Source organism: Gobio gobio (genome assembly GCF_949357685.1).
Source record: "Gobio gobio genome assembly, chromosome: 5".
In the NCBI taxonomy this organism is placed as follows: Eukaryota; Metazoa; Chordata; class Actinopteri; order Cypriniformes; family Gobionidae; genus Gobio; species Gobio gobio.
In genome coordinates this window covers 51,863,956-51,885,621 of record NC_137101.1, presented here as the reverse complement: position 1 = coordinate 51,885,621, position 21,666 = coordinate 51,863,956, and the positions used below count along the sequence as shown (strand labels likewise).

At 44.6% G+C, this 21,666-nt stretch overlaps 1 protein-coding gene across 1 annotated transcript; it reads right to left on the bottom strand.

Moving 5' to 3' along the window:
* Positions 1–19,182: 19,182 nt before the first annotated feature.
* LOC307126283 (ciliogenesis and planar polarity effector 2-like) lies at positions 19,183–19,941 on the bottom strand (the record flags this gene model as incomplete). Its single annotated transcript, XM_079816748.1, has 1 exon — positions 19,183–19,941. The coding sequence occupies one exon, from the start codon at positions 19,939–19,941 to the stop codon at positions 19,183–19,185; it is 759 nt and encodes a 252-aa protein (XP_079672874.1).
* Positions 19,942–21,666: the final 1,725 nt, after the last annotated feature.

Here is a 21,666-nt window from a genome sequence, read left to right as displayed (position 1 = left end):
AATTTTTAACTGTAGGCTGCTAGAGTGTAAATACCATCCATTATTTCACACCAATGTTAAGTACCTGCCCCTATTTCACCAGTTGTACATCTACTATTATCTCTGCCAGATTTTTTCAGTGTTCCCCATTGCTGTTAAACGTACTGACATAATTATACATTTAAGCTTCTTACATATATATTACCATATTTTCCTTCTTCAAGGGCTGAATGTTGGTATGCTGCCTGTTTATTTTATTTAAAAAAAAATTTATGTGTATTGTTATTGGATAATTTATTTCTTCCTATCTATCAATCTATCTATCAATCTATCTATCAATCAATCTATCTATCTATCTATCTAGGCCTACATGCTTTAACGGATTACAAATTCAACGTATACAAATATGAAAGAGACAAGATTTTGACATTTATTTTAAGATTTTTACATTCCACCTTAATGCATTTTAATTTTTTTTAAAAGGGAAACACATTGGCTCTTGAACAACTGTAAATCATTGATAATTACAGACACTATTGAAAAATGAACTAGCAAAACAGACGGCTGCTTTGGTAACTTGTTATACTGATAGTTATAGCTAAATACATTGCAAAGGATTAGCTAGCTAAAATATATGTGGTGTGTACTTAGCTATTACACAATATTCTCATACCTCATTCTCAGTACATGCTTTATTTAAATTTTTTTGCATCCCTCTCTGACCAGCAGTTAAATATAGTCCGCTGTGCAGCGTAGTGATGTGTCATTCATGAACGATTCGTTCATTTTGAACGAATCTTTAATATGACTTGAGAACAACGGGTCATCTCAGAGAACGATTCGTTCATTTTGTGTTGACTGTGCATGCGCAACATCCCATATATTCTGTACAGGAAACAGAACTGATTAGTTCACCAGTCTTGAGTCATTCGTTCATCAAATCCATCAAGTCCCAACCCATAGGCAAGGTTATGCAGTCACCGGAAACAGAAAAGATTAGTTAATCTCTCGAGTCTTCTCGTTCGAGTCGTTCGTTCAAGTCCCCATATGCTGAATGCAGAAACTGTTCATCTCTCGAGTCTCGTTCTTTTGTCACGTGATGTGACAGCCGTGTTGGATACAGAAATTAGTTAATTCCTTTACAGTCTATGGTTAATTCACAATTCCTTACAAACAAGTGAGTAGTTTTTTTTTATGTTTGTTTAGTTCAGTTTTTTAGCTAGTTTAATTGATTTTCCTATGAAGCCTGGACACATTGGGTTGTTCAGAAAGGATAGGCATAACAAATGTTTATTGCACATATCTTCTGATGATTTTATAATAATAAATATATTACAACATGCAGTCAATAAATACGACTGTAATGTTGTATATGTTGCGAGACACTGAACAGGAAAGCGGTCACGTGAAAAAAGAACGAACGACTTGAACGAGAAGACTCGGGAGATGAACTAATCATTTGTGTTTCTGCATTCAGCCTTTGGGGACTTGAACGAACGAACGACTCGAGAGATGAACTAATCTTTTCTGTTTCCGGTGACTGCATATTGCGGACGCATGTATTACATATGAGGCTGTCACGGCCCAGATCAGACATGATGACCGAACTAACGGCTCATACCCGAAGAGAGGTGAATTAAATTTCCAGGGAACAGACGTGTTTAAATGTGAAGTGACAAAGGAAAGCACGATTTGGATCGGGAGGTGAGGTGAACTAACAAACTGCATACATAGACTGACACTGCATGAAAAGTGGGATTTTCGACCCCGTAAACGCCTGTAGACTCCCGAAAATCTCCCTAATTTTCGGCAGTTTTCGACAATTTAGAGGCAGCGAACGTCGTGTTCGTCTGTGCCACAAATTGTCGTAAACGAACCATGACGTAGGTGGAGAGCCCCCGCTGAGAGACCGCGCGGAGGTGCGACGCCTCTAATTAGCATATGAATAGCAGCGAAACCAGAGAGTCAACGGCCAGACTTGAATTTACTCACTCACTATTGGCTGAAGCCACTACTTTTAAACAAGAAAAATCCCTCGTGATTGGTTGGCAGATCACTGCAAACCAATCATTATTGGCCCCCCTGGCTCATTATAAATGTAAACCCCAATAATAATAATAATAAATATATAATTTATGTTGTAATAATTTATGCTTTATATTAATGTTATTGTGCTATGAAGTATTCATACCATCAAGGAATATATGGGAAAATTTGCCCGGACCGTGCCGTTTATTCAAAGAAAGAGCTTATAAACACACAGCTGTTTATTCAAAGAAAGAGCTTTATTGTTAAACACACAACTATGTACAGTGCAGCAGTAATGTCTCTTATGTTGCCCTCCAAAAACGTCAAAAAGAAGTGCCCAACACCTTCGGGAAACACAGGCGTATATGGTGAGTCGCCCTGTACTTCTTGCAGTTTCCGCTCCGGCGTGTCGATTCATAATACATCTTACAGGCAGCTGGAAAACAATTAAATGAGACTGGTATTAATAAAAACAGTCACGGTAAAAATTAAACAACGAATGAGAAAAATATTAGAAGTTATACTGACACACAATTTCGTCGTGATCAGCGGTTAAATCTGGACTCGCGGAAATTTCTCCAAGCAGATAAGAGCTCACGGCTTCGTTATGAGGCGAGGATAGTCTGTGTAAACAAAATGTGCAGTTTTAAGCTCGGATCTATTAACGCATCCATTTCCTTATACAGCTGAATAAAAGCATATTCTTTAAATCGTAATGTTACATTACCCATGCTCTGGTTCATAGCGTCTGCAGTTTGCCTCAGAGTTGTGAAGACGAAGACAGCCTCCTGAAAATGAGTCCAAAAAGTTGGTCGCGTCCATGCAGGAGTTGAAGGGGAGCTGAAGGCGAGACGGCGTCCTGTCATTGTTGATCACGAAAAAGGAAAGCAGCAAAAACATAGGAAATGTAAAAAAAAAAAAAAAAAAGTTTAAAGCTCGTCTTCTACGCGTCATGGCCATGACCTCGACCTTGCACGTGATTGGACTAGGGCTCTACTATGGAACGCGCCCGGGGCCAAATCTCTTTCTATGAAACGCGTGACTGTTGACCGTGTCACACGCACTGTTTGTCCGCGTCAACGCAGCAATTTTTTACGTGTTTCTTTTGTATGTGTAGACACGCACATTCTGGTCGTGTTAAGGCGTCAGTTGTCGTCGCGTTACTTTAGTACGTGTAAAGATGCACAGTTTTAAAGGTCCTGTTCTTCGTGATCCCATTTTTCAAACTTTAGTTAGTGTGTAATGTTGCTGTTAGAGCATTTATAATACCTGTAAAATTATAAAGCTCAAAGTTCAATGCCAAGCGAGATATTTTATTTAACAGAAGTTCCCTTTCAAAGCCTACAGCGAACGGCTGGTTAGGACTACATCCTGGTATTTCCTGCTTTAATTACGTCAGTAGAGCAGTATGTCGACTAACCTCCGCCCACAAGAACGTGCGAAAAAGGGGGCGTGGTCTTGTTGCTCCCGCGTGGAGAATAGGAAGTGTTGCGTTCGGTTGCATTCGTATAGTTTGTTTGTCGCCATGTCGTCGAGACGCTGTTATTTTCATCCCGGAGTCAAGTCACCTTTGTTTGGCTTTCCCAGGGACGCTGTACTTAGAGATCATTAAGTGCATGCATCCCCGTTATGGTGAGAGGCGTGACCTTTCCGGTACCGTGCGCTCTGCGTGCCCTAAGCTACTGTCGAATCACAACACGGGAACCGCTGGCACAATCAGAACTCGTTACGTGTTTCTGAAGGAGGGACTTCATAGAACAGGGAAATCTTTCAAGCCGTTTTGAGGACAGTGAAAACAGCAGTATACAGATAAGTAAATTGTGTGAAAAATACTGTGTTTTTTTACACGCGAAACATGAACACGTTATATTGCACACTGTAAACACAATCAAAGCTTCAAAAAAACACGAAAAACGGGACCTTTAACATGTTAAGAAGACACATTTGAACGTGTTTCTTAACGCGCACATTCTGTACATGTCTAAGTGTAATTTTTTTTTTTTAAAGCAGACTTACCTTTAGATGTAGCCTTTTAAAGTTAGGCTATATATAATTTCTAAAAGTATAGGCTAATTTACACAGCACATATTTATAACTGAAAACACACACACACACACAACTTTATTCACTTTCACATAATAATGTTTTTGTAATTTGGTGTTTAGTTTGTTGTATAGTTTGTTTATACTGTTCTGTCTCTGTTTTGTTTCCAGGAACATCTGATGAGTGCTATAATAAAATTACTTCATTATATTTAAAATATGTTTTGATATTCATTTTATTTATATTATTAATATTTTATTTACCCATAAACGTGTGTTTAGGAAGCCATAAGTTATAGATACAAGAATAACTTTTGCCATTTAAATGCCACATTCATTTACTGAGGACCCATACAGCCAATGATCATGTGTGAAAACGATACTCGGTTACTTAACGTAACCTCGGTTCTCTCTAGAAGAGGGAACGAGTATTGCGTAAGTTCCTTACGCTACGGGGAAAGTATTCTTTCTTCGAGATTTCTGAAAAACCCAAAATTATCCTTAATTTTGTAACATTGTCAACGCAGTGCGGCAGCCTGGCAGACCATAGCAGGCTATTTCAGCGTGCCATTGGCTGCTCTGCTGGCAACTGCAGCAGCCTATCGGTGAGCCCGCGTGACGTGGCGACCAATGAGGGCGCTTCGCGCCCACCTGGCTTCATTTGCCTACAGGTGGGGCGTGGCCACGTGTATATAAGCAGGGCTCACGGGCTGCATATTCGGTTTTCGTAGTTCTGAAGCGTAAAAGCCCGCGGGGCGCACGGCAAGGAACGCAATACTCGTTCCCTCTTCTAGAGAGAACCGAGGTTACGTTAAGTAACCGAGTATCGTTCTCTTACGAGAGGTTCTCTCGTATTGCGTAAGTTCCTTACGCTACGGGAACATATTGTCAACGCCGTGCGCGCCTCGCATACAGCATATGTATCCCAGGGAACCGGGGACCATAACACTGCTCGGGCAGGGTGGCCGGTAAAGGAAACGGGCCACCACATATACGGACACTTCGTTTGAACTGACGGGTGGTTACAACGGGTGGTTACAACACCCTGCCTTATGAATGAGGGAACGGCACCTGCCGGTCGCCTTCAAATTCACCACACCTTGTCTCATGAATGAGGGAACGGCAAGGCCGGTCGCCTTCAAATTCACAATATCTTGTCATATGAGTGAGGTAACGGCCCCGCCGGTCACCTTCAAACTCACAATAGCTCTTTTCGTAAATGAGGGAACGGTACCGCCGGTCTCCTTCAAATTTACATAAGCCTTGTACCGAACTTACTACCAGTATGTGAGCTATGTCTGCGCAGAATCACCGGGCAGAACCAACAGCCTTATTGAACTGATAACACTTTCGCCTGTAAGGCAGGAACTTCCAGATTGTAAAATCTCACGAACGTAGACGGGGAGGCCCAGCCTGCCGCCACGCAAATATCGTGGATGGAAATCCCTCTGGCCCAAGCCCACGAAGAGGCCATGCCTCTGGTGGAGTGTGCTCTGACACCTAGCGGGCACTGCAGGTGTTTGGAAGCGTATGCAGTTGCAATCGCGTCCACTATCCACCTGGACAGGGTCTGTTTCGAGGAGGCGAGACCTTTAGCGCGCCCTCCAAACGAAACAAATAGCTGCTCAGAACGCCTGAAGGCGGCGGAGCGTGTGACATAAACCCTCAATGCCCTGACAGGGCAGAGGATATTGCCACCGTCCCCCTCGTCGGATGCTGGCAGAGCCGAGAGGGAGATAATCTGCGCCCTGAAAGGAGTGCCGATCGCTTTGGGGACATAACCATGCCTCGGTCTGAGAATGACCTTAGAGTCATTAGGACCGAACTCCATACACGTCGGGCTCACTGAGAGCGCGTGTAGATCCCCCACGCGTTTCACTGAAGCCAGAGCTATCAGGAACGCGGTTTTTAGCGAAAGGAACCTTGGTTCCACAGTCTCGAGCGGTTCAAAGGGATGAGCCTTCATGGCCTCTAGGACCAAGGCCAGATCCCAAATAGGAACCGATGGGAGCCGCGGGGGATTCATCCGTCTAGCTCCTCTGAGGAAACGGATGATGAGCTCGTTCCTTCCTAGCGTGCTGCCTAGCGTCGTCTGGGCGAACGCTGCTATAGCCGCTACATACACTTTGAGCGTGGAAGGGGACCTGCCCAGTTCCAAGAGCTCCTGGAGGAAGGAGAGCACCCGCTTTGCTGCGGTTCCAATCCCTTGGAAGCACACCACTCAGTGAACACCGACCACTTAGAACTATATAACCGCCTCGTCGAGGGGGCTCTAGAGTGTGAGATCGTGTTCATAACCCCTTCGGGCAGGTCAACGGGTATCCGTTGGTCACCCATACATGCAGAGACCATCGCTCTGGATGGGGATGCCAAACTGACCCTCCTGCTTGAGAGAGGAGGTCTGCTCTCAGCGGAACTGGCCAGGGGGGTGAGTGCGACAGCTTCACCAGCTCTGGGTACCAAATCTGGTTCTCCCAGCGCGGCGCTATAAGGAGCACCGGGCGGCGCGTTTCCCTGATTTTCGCTATAACCTGGGTCAATAGGGAAATCGGCGGGAAAGCATACAGCGGGAGGCTGGGCCAAAGTTGGGACAGCGCATCCTCGCTTTTGGACAAGAACGTCGAGCAGCGGGCGTTCTCTTTTGTTGCAAAGAGGTCGAGCTCCGCTCTGCCGAATAGGCGCCATACCAGCTGGACTGTCTGGGGGTGCAGGGACCATTCTCCTGGGAGAATGAGGCCCCTGGACAGCTTGTCCGGGCCCACGTTGAGGTGGCCCGGAACGTGCGCCGCTCTCAGCGAGCGCAGCGAGCTGTGTGCCCACACGAGCAGGCGTTCCGTCAGATTGCCCAGACACCTGGACCTGACACCGCCCTGCCGGTTCACGTAGGACACCACCGTGGTATTGTCCGACCGGACCAACACATGGTGTCCCCGTATAAACGGGAGAAACTGCTTGAGCGCGTTCTCTACCGCTATCATCTCCAAACAGTTTATGTGTAGGAGTTTTTCTCCGCTCGACCAGAGGCCCGAGGCCGGTCTGCCCTCGAAAACGGCGCCCCAACCCGAGGTGGAGGCGTCCGTCGAGATGACTTTGCGGTGTGAGATGGCTCCCATTGTCACTCCCCGCTGGTACCAGTCGGCTACTAACCAGGGCTCTAGGGCTGCAACACAGCCCTGAGTCACTCTGATCCTGAAACCTCCGGCAGCCCAGGCTCTGTGAGGCACTCGGGCGTTTAACCAGCGTTGCAGCGGGCGCATGCGCATTAAGCCCAGCTGGAGCACAGCTGCAGCTGAGGCCATACGTCCCAGCATCCTCTGAAAAAGCTTGAGAGGTGCGATTTTGCCCGGCCGGAAGTACGCAGCCATGCGCCGAACTTGGCGCGTGCGTTGTGGTGACAGGCGGGCAGACATAGCCACAGTGTCCAGATTCAAACCCAGAAATGAGGTTGATTGCGTGGGCACTAATGAGCTCTTGGTCCAGTTGACCGTGAGCCCCAGGCTGTCCAAATGGCTGAGCAGCATTGCCCTGTGGGCGAGGAGCTCGGCCTCTGACTGCGCCAGGATGAGCCAGTCGTCCAAGTAGTTCAATATTCGCATCCCCCGGTTTCTCAGGGGAGCGAGGGCCGCGTCCATGCACTTCATAAATGTACGGGGTGCTAGTGACAGGCCGAACGGAAGGACGGTGTATTGATAAGCCTGGCCGTCGAAGGCGAATCGTAAGAATGGCCTGTGACGCGGCGTTATCTTGATTTGAAAATATGCGTCTTTCAAATCTAGGGAAATTAGCCAGTCTCTCGGGCGAATATGCGCGAGGATCTGCTTGGTCGTAAGCATCTTGAACGATCTCCTCAAAAGAGCTTTGTTCAGACGCCTCAGATCCAGAATCGGTCTGAGCGACCCGTCCCTTTTTGGCACGAGAAAATATCGGCTGTAAAAGCCTGACTCGCTCATAGAATGGGGAACCGGTTCTATAGCCCCTTTGCACAGCAGCGTGGCTATCTCCGCTCGAAGTAGATGTGCTACTTCTTCGCTCACTCTCGTCTCTATACGCGCACAGAAGCGCGGAGGGCGGCGAGCGAACTGCAGAGTGTAGCCGTGCTTCACTGTTCTCAGCACCCATTCTGATACACCTGGAATGGCTTCCCACGCTTTCGCGTGTGCCAAACGGGACAGAACGGCCTCTGGGCTCGAAACGCCGCGTTTCGCGGGTTTGACGGCCCGTATAAGAGGGGCGGGCGCGGTGCGCGCGCTCTCTGTGCTGTGGGCCAGCCGCTCGCTTTCAGTGGCTGGCCGCCTTACACACTGTATCTCTACCGCTTTGAGCGGGGAATGTCTTGTGTGTGGCCCTACACTCATCGCTTCGGCCACCTTGGGCAGAAAACAAATGGTGTGTGGCGCGGCGCGTAGCGCCTGGGGCATAATGTTCGCGAAAATGTGTGAGCGCGTTTGAGCGGGCACAACTCTTACGCGTGGAACATGACCGGTTAAGAGTGGCTGTGTGACAGCGCGTGTGGTGGCTAGGCGTGGACGCAGACAAGCGGACACGTGACCTAACTCTAGCACTCGAGCGGCCGGAGGCCGCTTTATGTGAGTGGGGGACACGGGGTTTATTGTGCTTATGTGCAGGGGTGAACACAGAAAAGTGGGCACATTTACTGCATTTGAAACACATACGGCGTGAGCCGTGCAACCAGAAATAATGCAACTTTTGTGATTTCTCTGGTTCGCCGTAAAAACGGCGGTGGTTGACAGGCGAGAGGGCGATTTTGCCGGCTCGTTGGCTGCGTGAAATTCCTCTGCAGCAGCCACAGTGGTGGGGGCTGACAGGAAAAAGAGTTTTGACGGTGGTCCGGCCGCAGCGGGACTTAACCGTCGTTTCTTGCCTCTGGCTAGGAGGGCTTTGGAGGCTCGGACTTCAGCACGATCCTAGGCCGGGGGCCCCGAGGGGGAGGCGGCTTACCGTGGCTGGAAGAGCGCGATCTGGGGCGGCCGCTCGGTCTTCGCTGAGACGAAGGGGGCCGCGCTGGGCGCTGCGTGGAGCTCGGTGCTGGCTGGTCGCGAGGACGGCGAGCAACGGAGCTACCGCTGGCGCCTGGGCGTCGAGGCAGGAAGAGGTTCATGGCCTGCGTCGTCTTCTGTACTTCGGAGAAACGGTCGACGATCCCCTTGACCGCTGGTCCGAAGAGCCCAGATGGAGAGAGCGGGGCGTTTAAGAAGGCCGCGCGCTCTGTTTCTCGCATGTCTGCGAGCGTGAGCCAGAGGTGGCGCTCAGCTACCGTGAGGGAGGCCATGGAGCGTCCGAGGGCCTGTGCTGCGGTCTTGGTAGCGCGGAGGGAGAGATCCGTCGCGCTTCGCAAATCCGTGATCAGCTCAGCGTCACAGCTCCTCTCGTCCAGATCACGGAGGAGATTGGCTTGGAGGATTTGCAGCACGGCCATAGAGTGCAGAGCAGACGCAGCTTGACCGGAGGCAGCGAAAGCGCGGCCGATCAGCGATGACGTCACTCCGCAGGCCTTAGACGGGAGGGCAGCCTTTGAGCGCCAACCAGAAGGCGGGCAAAGGTGCGCTGCGACCGCCTCTTCCACCGGAGGGATAGCGTTGTAGCCTTTCTCAGCCGCGCCGTCAACTTGTGAGAGCGTCGAAGAAGCCTGAGACGAGACCCTCGCGGAGAATGGCGCGTTCCAGGACTTCGCGAGCTCCTCGTGAAGCTCTGGCAGAAAGGGTGCAGTCCTGGCGGTGGGCGCACGGCGGCCACTGTTCAGGAAGCATCCGTCGAGCCGATTCGGCGCTGCCACCTTAGGCGGGGCCCATTCGAGGCCTAGCTGCTCGACAGCCCGGGTGAGAAGGCGCAACAGTTCGGCGTCTTCACCCGCTCGAGAGCGTCCGGAGGCTCGGACTGAAGAGGTCGCGGAAGACCATTCCTCGCTGTCGGAAGCCATGATGGAGCAGCTGTCGGCGCGTTCCGCGGCCGCATCCGCCTCATCCCCAGAGGCGGCAACAGAAATGGCGGCCTGGGGTGGGGGCGGGGAAGGCGAGAGTGAAGCGGGCGGGAAGGGTTCCGGCGAGCTTCTCTCGGCCAACTCCGGAGTCCGCTGCGAGCTGCGCTTTTTCCTGCGCGGCTTAGCAGAGACTGGAGGGATGTCATCTTCGAACTGATCGAGTCGAGCCCGCAGGGTCGACATCGTTAGTTCTTCGCACTCCGGGCATCCGCCGGCGAGAAGTGCGGCGGCGGCGTGATCACGGCCCAGGCAGAGAGCGCAGATCACATGGCGGTCCCCGGAACTGAGCTGCGCGTGACACGAGCCGCAGGTGGAACGAGACATTTTTAGAAAAACGCTCGGCTCTTTTTGTGAAAAGTGTGACGCAGCGGCGACAACACTGAGCAATAAAAGGATATAATGCTGCCGGATAGCAGAGCAGGCACGGATGGCTGAAGGTGGCCGAGATGCTGCCGGCTTCTTCAGGCGCTGTCCTCTGCTTGCTCGTCTGCACGTTCAACGGCGGCGGGTTCCAGATCCAGCGATGCGAAGGGCTTCGCTGAAGAAAAGAAAATCGAATATGCAGCCCGTGAGCCCTGCTTATATACACGTGGCCACGCCCCACCTGTAGGCAAATGAAGCCAGGTGGGCGCGAAGCGCCCTCATTGGTCGCCACGTCACGCGGGCTCACCGATAGGCTGCTGCAGTTGCCAGCAGAGCAGCCAATAGCACGCTGGAATAGCCTGCTATGGTCTGCCAGGCTACCGCACTGCGTTGACAATGTTACAAAATTAAGGATAATTTTGGGTTTTTCAGAAATCTCGAAGAAAGAATACTTTCCCCGTAGCGTAAGGAACTTACGCAATACGAGAGAACCTCTCGTAAGAGAACACTTATACATAAATTGATCACTTAGAAATCAAAACTAAGGTTTGAGAAAGAAAGAATATGCATACAACAAAATATATTGTTTCATAGCAGCTTCAGTAACAAGTTCAAAACAAATTCTGCTGTAAACCGGCTCTAACAAGCCAATATAGTGTCAATATTCAGCTCAAGTGACTTCAGTGTTGATTCAGTTCAGTTGATTTCAGTTCAACTGTAAAATTCCTCAGTTGTGCATATTTGTGTGTAGTTAGTTATATGCAAAAACAAAATTTTTGGAAGAGTTAAAATAGTTTTGCACAAAGTGTTGCTTTTGCAAGCGATGTCTGATGTTTTGCATGTTGTGTGTTTTGTGTGTAGAGTTACAAGAAATGGAGCCATATTTTCAGAAATTGTGTGTAAGCAATTAGATAAAACTGTAAATGAATCCAGTTTATTTTAGTTCAGGACTCATAGTCCAGGTGTTAGTAATCTGTGCTTAATCTTTGTTCCAGGCAACAATTTTTTAACTCACGATTAACTAGATTAAGGCCTACTCTTGGCATAATTTAAACCCTGTCCAGGAAACCACCTCTTGAAAATCTGCATTGATAATTCATAAAATGTGGTGTGAGCTCAATTTAAATGACAATTACAGAAAAACACAATCTGACTTAACTATAAACACACAAACTTGTACTTTTCACATTTATGATTAATAGCCATTTAAAAAATCCTTCACAGTGCAGGGTGGAAAAATTAATTTTGGTATGTAAACTGTATGCTTTACTTGATTTATTTGTGTGCTTTGGTTCATTGTCTTGTTGCATCACATAACCTCTCTAAAGGTTGAAGACATGAACTGCTGTCCTGTATTTTTTTTTTTTTACATAACATTGGTTATTGCTAATGACATACAGAGTAATTAATCTACACTGTGAGCCCGGACAAGTTGAATCTACTTAAAAAATTGGAGCAAACTGGTTGCCCTAAAAATGTAGTAATGTGAACTAAAACGAGTACATTTAACTTAAATTTAAGTTAACATTTTAACTTAAACTTTAAACTTGTTTTAGTTAAAAAAATTCAGAACCTAGATAAAACTCCCCCTGCTGCTACTCTGATTTGCATTTGTGTAGCTCACAGCATCTTCATTTACATGATAAAGCCTCCCCTAGAATTAAGGGGAGGGGGGGTCATGGGGGGACAACTGCCAAGCAAGGCCCACGTCAATTTCCGACAATTTATGGCAGTTTTCGGTGTTGCCTGCAAATTGCCGTGCACAGTCGTAAACCTGAAGTTCCACGGCAATCTACAGTGCCACATACTGACGAAAATCCCACTTTTCATGCAGTGCTGGTTCATTACTCAAAACCGCAATCATGGGTAAGACTGCCGACCTGACTGCTGTCCAGAAGGCCATCATTGACACCCTCAAGCAAGAGGGTAAGACACAGAAAGAAATTTCTGAACGAATAGGCTGTTCCCAGAGTGCTGTATCAAGGCACCTCAGTGGGAAGTCTGTGGGAAGGAAAAAGTGTGGCAAGAAACGCTGCACAACGAGAAGAGGTGACCGGACCCTGAGGAAGATTGTGGAGAAGGACCGATTCCAGACGTTGGGGGACCTGCGGAAGCAGTGGACTGAGTCTGGAGTTGAAACATCCAGAGCCACCGTGCACAGGCGTGTGAAGGAAATGGGCTACAGGTGCCGCATTCCCCAGGTCAAGCCACTTTTGACCCAGAAACAGCGGCAGAAGCGCCTGACCTGGGCTACAGAGAAGCAGCATTGGACTGTTGCTCAGTACTTTTTTTCGGATGAAAGCTAATTTTGCATGTCATTCGGAAATCAAGGTGTCAGAGTCTGGAGGAAGACTGGGGAGAAGGAAATGCCAAAATGCCTGAAGTCCAGTGTCAAGTACCCACAGTCAGTGATGGTCTGGGGTGCCATGTCAGCTGCTGGTGTTGGTCCACTGTGTTTTATCAAGGGCAGGGTCAATGCAGCTAGCTATCAGGAGATTTTGGAGCACTTCATGCTTCCATCTGCTGAAAAGCTTTATGGAGATGATTTCATTTTTCAGCACGACCTGGCACCTGCTCACAGTGCCAAAACCACTGGTAAATGGTTTACTGACCATGGTATTACTGTGCTCAATTGGCCTGCCAACTCTCCTGACCTGAACCCCATAGAGAATCTGTGGGATATTGTGAAGAGAAAGTTGAGAGACGCAAGACCCAACACTCTGGATGAGCTTAAGGCCGCTATCGAAGCATCCTGGGCCTCCATAACACCTCAGCAGTGCCACAGGCTGATTGCCTCCATGCCACGCCGCATTGAAGCAGTCATTTCTGCAAAAGGATTCCCGACCAAGTATTGAGTGCATAACTGAACATAATTATTTGAAGGTTGACTTTTTTTGTATTAAAAACACTTTTCTTTTATTGGTCGGATGAAATATGCTAATTTTTTTAGATAGGAATTTTGGGTTTTTATGAGCTGTATGCCAAAATCATCAGTATTAAAACAATAAAAGACCTGAAATATTTCAGTTGGTGTGCAATGAATCTAAAATATATGAAAGTTTAATTTTTATCATTACATTATGGAAAATAATGAACTTTATCACAATATGCTAATTTTTTGAGAAGGACCTGTATATTGCTTGTGTGTTCTGAAGACACTGATCATTAATTTGTAATGTAACTTAAAACACAAAGTATACCTATTACATAAATAAATATACTTATAATAAATATAAAGTATACTAATAACACAAAGTATACTTATAAAACAAATAAAATATACTTATAAAAGAAATAAAATATACTTATAACACAAATAAAATATACTTATAACACAAAGTATACTTATAATACAAATAAAGCACATTTAATATCACTAATCAAGCATGTAATTAGTCCCTATACTTAAAGTGAACTATGTATACTTAAAGTTGTTCCAATTTAGCACAAAAAAGTACACTAAATACACTTCAAATTATGCTTTAATACAACTTATTTACAACTAAAATATACTTAATACAAAATTAGTTGTTTCAAAATAGCACATTTCAAGTTAACTAATCATTAACACACTTCAAGTATACTGATAATTAGTCTGGCTCAAATATACTTAGCATACTTTTTTCACAAGGGTTAATTCAGTGTTAATGCATACTAGGAGGTGAAATGAAAATGTTGGGGTGGCACCCAGTGTGGCCCGTCAGATGCCCTGGACACCCCTCTGGCTCCACCACTGTTCAGTGCTGATTGTCGGTCATGTGCCAGGCGGTTCATAAGCCATAACGTTGGGTGCATTTACATGAGAACTAAATGACAATGCAATAAATATGCCTTGCTTTGTTATTTTTATTATGGGAGAATTTTACTTCGCTACTTTGAAAAGCATAGTGTCTAGCTTTTTACTTCACTACATTTCTGAAAAAACACCGTCCTTGTTATTTTAAAGTGAAGACATCGAGACCTGCCCCAAGACTCAATAGCAATGTCTGATTTTCATGAATAAATCATTATCATGAGTCGATTCTTTTAATGAACCATATTTAAACGCCTGTGTGTGTGTGTGTGTGTGTGTGTGTGTGTGTGTGTGTGTGTGTGTGTGTGTGTGTGTGTGTGTGTGTGTGTGTGTGTGTGTGTGTCTGTCAGCCAAAAAAAGGTATAAATAACCGACAAGCTACTCAAAAATTGTATGACTTATCTATTTATTTATTTAATGATAATTATAAAAGTGATTTATATTATGCAATATTTAATGTAGCCTAAATAATAATAGCAACATTTTTAATAAATACATTTCTTCCATACGCTATATTTCTTCACTGTTAGAGCTGCAAGGTAAATTGTGGTTGTGCTAGAGTGTGTGTATTGCCGTTTTCCAATTTACCTTGTCGTGTATTTACATGCTCGCGGCTGTTTTCAGCTGATTCTCCACAGAACCTGTAATGCTCCCATATCACACGACTGTTGAATGCCGATGTTTCAAAGCCGCTTCAAAGTGCTAACAGGAAAATTATGCAACAGAATTTGATTCGGCTGTACAGCCGCTCTAGAGAAAACACTAGCCGCGTTTCCATTACCCTTCAAATTGCGCAAATTGAAGTTGCAAAATGTAAATACGCCCAATGGAAACACGTCAATTTCACGAAAACTCCCATATATCGCAAAAAAGTTTTTATGCTCACATGAGGTGGTTTTTCAGGCAATTCGAAAAAGGCAGTTTTCGCAAAACTGCAATGGAAACTGCTACGGTGACGCATTGCTGCCACATAAGGCCTACATATTTTTTCCACTCAATTATGTCATATTACTGAGATGTCAGTTATATAGTTGAATATTTAGTGTCCCCAACTGAGCAAGCCAAAGGCGACAGTGGCAAGGAACCAAAACTCCATCAATGACAGAATGGAGAAAAAACCTTGGGAGAAACCAGGCTCAGTCAGGGTGCCAGTTCTCCTCTGGCCAATTAATGATGTTTTATAAACAAAGTTCGGGAGGAGTACGTTCAGATAATTGACACAGGTGGAGAGCACTCAGCTAATCAACAGTAAGAGGTATATATACACGCAGCAGTCTTACCTCCATTCATTGAAAGTTTTCTAGCATCCCTCCACCACCCCTTCTCCACACTTTTATTTTATCAGCCACTTACATATACGGGGGGTACTTTGGGTTCGGGCCAAAATTCCGAGCTCGAAGCCCTCCCCCTGGACAGCACGCCAAATACGCATTTAAACTACTCTCCATAAATTATATGTAAGTGTGAACTCGTGAAATAACTAAGAGTGTATGATTATTATTCTGGCAACTTTACAGGTCAGAGGTCATATTAGATCAGAATATTTGTCCAGTTTGATTGAAAATCGGAGTCATCACGCCGGAGACGGGTTTGTTGAGGATATTGTGTCAATGTGGTGTCACAGTCTTTGTCTCATATTTATATCATGATATAGTTAATCAATATCACGTGATTGACGAGCGCAATATCCGGGTTTGAGCGGGATAAGACCTTTTTCGACCTGCTGTGTGACTAAAGGTCGCAGTGATGCCACCACCACATTGCTCAAATAATAAGCACTGCTATTTCTGTTGCACGAAACGGACGTGAAATGAAACAACGCTACTTGTTTTAGCTGCGCAGCGCAGACCATTTATCAGCTCGGACAATAATAGGCAGCGGAGCGCGACCTCAGAACAGGTTTAAACGCGGACTGGTCTCAATCACAGCGCTGGGATATCCAGTGAGAAGCTTTCAAATTCAGTGCATAATTCTCCGTTATAAACCATAGATATAAACCAAGAACTAGCGGCGATGAAAGCTGACTATGCCATGTCAATTCAACATGCTCAATCGGCCAAAAAACACCACACGAGGTTCGATTAGTGCAGATGATGCGGATCATGCCGCAAATACTTAGCTGACTAACGCTCAACGACGGACCAACTTTGGCCAACCGTCGGTTTGGTGTGCCAGGGCCCTGAAATTAAGCTGAAGGGTCCTGACTCTCTGCTGAATGATTTGAGCTGTTTTTCCTCACCAGATGATTTGAAGCATCTGAAGAAGGGATAAATGTGAGGAAAAGCTCATGACAGCACTGATTGGACTTTCACAAAAGTGATTTCTCTCATCGTCTGCCCTAACTCTCAAGTCATACTACCTGACTCCCGAGTTACTCCGGACATTTGTTCTGCTGAAACCAGTCATGCTGCAGGATCTCCTCCATAGTCGCTCTCTCGGCTGGTTCATGAGCCAGACACCGTGAGATCAAATCCTGGAATTCTGTAAGGTTTCACAAGAGCGCTGGTTATTCACGTATGCACTGAATGTCCAGAAACTAACGTTGTCATGTATCGGTTCTGAAATATGTAGCATGTGTTATGTACAGGATTGTGCTGATACTCAATGTGTTTTTGGTAAGTTCTCTCACCTGCGGATACTCTGGAGTCGAAACTCACACGGCCATGTTCATTTCTTAAGGGCTGACATCTGCACACCATTCTGTACATCATAATGCCCAGAGACCAGACTGTTGTCGGCTCCGCCTCATATTCAAAGTCCGCAAAGTATTCAGGTGGGCAGGCAAATCCTGTTCATTAAAAAGAGATATTCAAGTTAAGCAAATATCCATTTCCACAAATCACATCTCATTAGGGCTATGGTAACAAAATGCCAACTCACCTATAAATTGACACTTTTGACGATTTCTCCGCAGCCAAAGTCTATCAGTTTTACTTGGTTCGTCTCTGTGTTGATCACAAAGTTATCTAACTTGATGTCACGGTGGAAGACGCCTCTGTCAAGACAGTGCTTGGCTCCGAGCACCGCTTGGTACATCAGAGTACGTGCCTGCGATTCACTCAGCGTTTCTCTCAAGACGAATCTGAACAAGTCTCCAGGATGAGGATGAACCGATCTTCCTCTTCAAACCAGTCCAGCATGTGCAGGATGTAGGGGCTTAGCGGAGGCCGATTCAGCAGCAGGTTCAGAGCCACTTCTGCAAACAGTGGCTCAGAAACCCCAGGCTGGAGAAAAGAGGTCAACAAACCATTAGCTGACTTATCATTTAAGATATATTAAATATATGCATTATGTGCAACTTACAACATCGATATAGCGGTCTGAATACCGTCCTGTTTCACGCTTAGTGATGAATTTGATGGCGACCTGTAAAAGAAAAAGAAGTTATTAAGTGCACTTGATGAAAGCACTGATCTATACGGTACAGTTGATGAACACAGCAAGAGTGATTGTACCTGCTGGCCATCAGATTTACGGATGCCTTTGCGCACAGTGCCAAAGTATCCTTGTCCAATATCCTCTTCCACTTCATAAAGTTCGGAAAATGGAACTGCAAAAATGCAAACATGTTAATATATGAGATTCATAGACCCGGAGTCTAAATATGCAGGATAATCAATTTCTTTACAATCATATTTCTTTAGACAGGGAATCAGGAAAATAATGGATTCATCAGCATGACACATTATATTGGGAATGCTGGATGAAGGATTAGACGTATGGCATGAGTTTAAATACACAGGCTTACTTAGAAAAACTAGACTAGAACTAGACAAGAGGTGAAATACTCACGGGTAGATGGTCCTGGGAAAGAGGCGGTTCTTGAGGTGGGACGGGCCTGGATGTGGATCAGCTGGATCTGTGTCAGACGGTGGCTGTAAAGGGACTTCTCCTTTCCCTCGACTTTTTATAGCCAGCCACGAGTTTCTGAAGAATGCAGAAAGGCGACTCTTCTTGCTTTTCGATTTTTGTTTTTCTAAAATAATAATAAAAAAGGATTTCCAGTTACTACATTGATTTTAATTAATTAAACATTTGACATTCAGCATGAATGCCACAGCAAAAGTAACTTCATAGAATGAACATCTAATTAAATTAAAAGATAAATGTGACCCGTGCTGGAAAAATGAGCACATTTTCAAAAATGAGATATTCTTAATTTCACATTCTCTATAAAAAAATCTACTCCTCTCAGAAAAGGCACAAATAAAGACACTTTTAGATGCTGAATTGCTATTTGGAGCATTGGGATCTCTTTGGGATCTCTAGACGAGGGCTTAATGAACTCATTTTTGTTAAAAACTCAAAATCAAATCAAAATTGATCAATCTTTCAATAAATCAATATTTTTCACTTAGCCTTAAAATGAGTGCACATCCCGACTCATTTTGCCAGCACGGGTCACAAACAATATTTCATTTGTAATTATAAACATATACACACATACAGTAGTGGCCAAAATTTATGCTGTGCTTGGAGAGTGTAAATTGTTTTGTTTTAATGCAAAGAAACGGCTAATGAATTATTACCTGCTTATGCTGTAGTTAATGTATATTTAATTTCCTGTCAGCTTTTTTGCATAGTGAAATAAAACCTATATACTAAGCTGTAGTTTGTGAGCTTTTCAATTAAATACTTTGACCAAGTTTGGTGTTTTCCTCTTCCCAATGTAACATGATCCTCATATGACTATATATTTCTTGTGTTTAAAAACCTTATGTGTGAAAATATGAATATGAGATATATTCACCTGTTGAGCCGTTCTCCATAGCTGCTCCAGTAGGAGACAGTGTTCTAGTGTTCATGGTAAAAGCAGATGTCCAGTGTTTGGCTGCTGATCGTGTGAAAGTTTTCGCTGCAGCTGACTTTTTTTTCTTTTTTCTCTGTTATGTATAGTATTTCCATAGCAGCATAGTCCATTCATAAATTTTGCCTTATACTGACCAAAACATGTGAAATTGATCTACAATACACACAAGCTATACAATGATCTCTGAGCCCGTTTCTCTGAGATTAGCCTGTGGGGAGATGGAGACAGATGAAGCAGCCATACAGTCCTGGTGCCACAGATGTTCTGCAAGGGCATTTAGGAGAGGCGCTACTTCACCAAGCCCCGCACTCACATCACCTCCCACTCGGAAGACCGGAAGACCCCACACCTCTTGAAAATGTGTTATGTCACTCTCTGTCACGTCTGTGTGCATAAATAAGTCAAATTTGGTGCCAACCACCAATTTAACCATTGGATCTGAAGATTCTGTTATCCGTGATATCTGATTTGAAAGATCATCAAAGGAGCCTCGATCAGTGAAGGAGAACAGGAAAAGGATGGCATCCACCTGTTCCTTACATGACGGTAACACGTGGTCAAATCTTCGCATGGCACTTTCCCCACAGTCCCAAAGCTCAAAGCGGAAAAACAGCACACGGCCACTGTCCTTTAGTCTCGCAGGCCAGAAGACCGCTGTTGTCTCCATGCCTGTGGTCTCATAATGCATTTTGGGGAGATCGAGGCCAGCGAGACGGGCAGCAAGAGCACTCTTCCCGACTCCAGTTTTACCCGAGATAAGAACCTTGTAGCGAACGATGTCCACATTCATATGAGGAGGCATCATCGGCGCCTCCAAGAGCCCAAACTTTCGCTGTGTCTTCTTGTGCAGTATTTTGCTGAAAAACTCTCTGCTGTCTGCACAGCGGTGCCAATCCGCCACCAATATGGATCCAAGTGGGATAGCCATTTTAATTGAGCTAAATTAGGTAAATGAAGAGGCTTGTGCTTTATATTATGATATCAAGTAACTTATTCTGGGCGAACATTGCTGCTGCTGACTTTTATACTGGCGCAGCTCGGAATGTTCGCCGGAATGTAGCTCGGAATGTAGCACTGTGACATCATGAGCCCTGTGATGTCACGCCGCGCAGTGGAGCCTCGATCGCTGCTTTCACAGATGATCAACTTTACAGCTTCATACAACATATTGTTTTGTTCATTTCACGGGTGTTGTGTGTCAATTTAAAGTATTGTGTGTGTGATATGCTTTATTATATTTCGCTGTTATAATGTGCATTAGTTTTTTTATGGCCATTGAAAGGAGATTATCGTGTCTTTAGACATGCAGCGCTGTATACATTAGCTTGTTTATGATTAGCTGCTTATGTTGATGTCCTTTATGTATATTTAATTTGTATTTCTGTGTTTATTTGTCAAATCGCTTGTTTTGAGGTATTCTGAAGTTGTAAATAACTCAATACTCATGCGCCTGGAACATGTCCATTCAGAGTAACACATCTCAACCCTAACAAAAATTAACCATGATTTTACTACAAATAAAACAAACAAAAAACACATGGTTATTATAGTAACCACAAACTTTTTGCTACACTTCCATGTTTTTTAACCAGTTTAACCATGGAATAACTGTGGTTATTCAAATGGTAATCAATACACCAAAAAAAAAAAAACCATGGTTTATTTTCATACTGTTTCACTTAATATGACATGCCCATTTTGTTTCTTATTATTAATCTTTTAAAATAGTTTGCTGGATATTCAACATGTGTTTAATGACTTTGGTAAACAATATCTTTGTTTTCATTGGGACTTTGAAGTCTTCATTGGGACTTTGTATTCAATATCTCTCCAATGGTGCATGTGGAAAGATTTATATCAGTAAAGTATTCTTACCTGTCAGTCTACTACAAGCCATTTCTTCCCTGAAATATTTGTTTTTCAGATGTGGATAAAATCATTGTTTCCTATAGACTTGGTCTTGGTCCCGAACCCTAACACCTAACCATAACCTACCAGTTTACTGACAGTCAACTAATACTCTAATGACAGTTAGTTGACATGTAGTTGCAAAGTTACTTATAGTTAGTAGAATGTTTAAAGTGGACTATCAAAATAAAGTGTAACCAATATGTGTTTTTATAGACTTTTATAGTCCTATAGACTTGGTCTGCATTCCTGGGAACGCTTACAAAAACGTCATATCCATTTATGCCATGGAATTACACAAAGTGAGCGACGCGTTTGCCGCAAGTGTGTGATTTTCCCCTCAATTGCACCTTCTGCACAAGTTGAAAAAATATTTGTGACTTCCACAACAGAGTAGCAATAGTAGTTATCCCCAACATGTTTGATGATGGAAATAAGTGTTTTGTAAGTCACTTCACTTTTGGTGTGCACACACCATTAGACGCTTGATATTTACTTTTTGTAATGATTATGATTGATTTATTAATTGATTGATCAAGTATACACTTCTCCTCTGTCTAATTTGGCTTTCTTTTTTGTTTTCCTTATCCATTTCTATTGTATCCATTGTTTTAAAACTCCTTGGGTTAATGTGTACAGTAGCGTGTCTATGGCAACAATAGAATTGTATTCATTATTTTATAAATAACATTTAAGGATATCGTTTTTTTTTTTTAAATGGATTAGGGAAATAGGGTATCTTTGT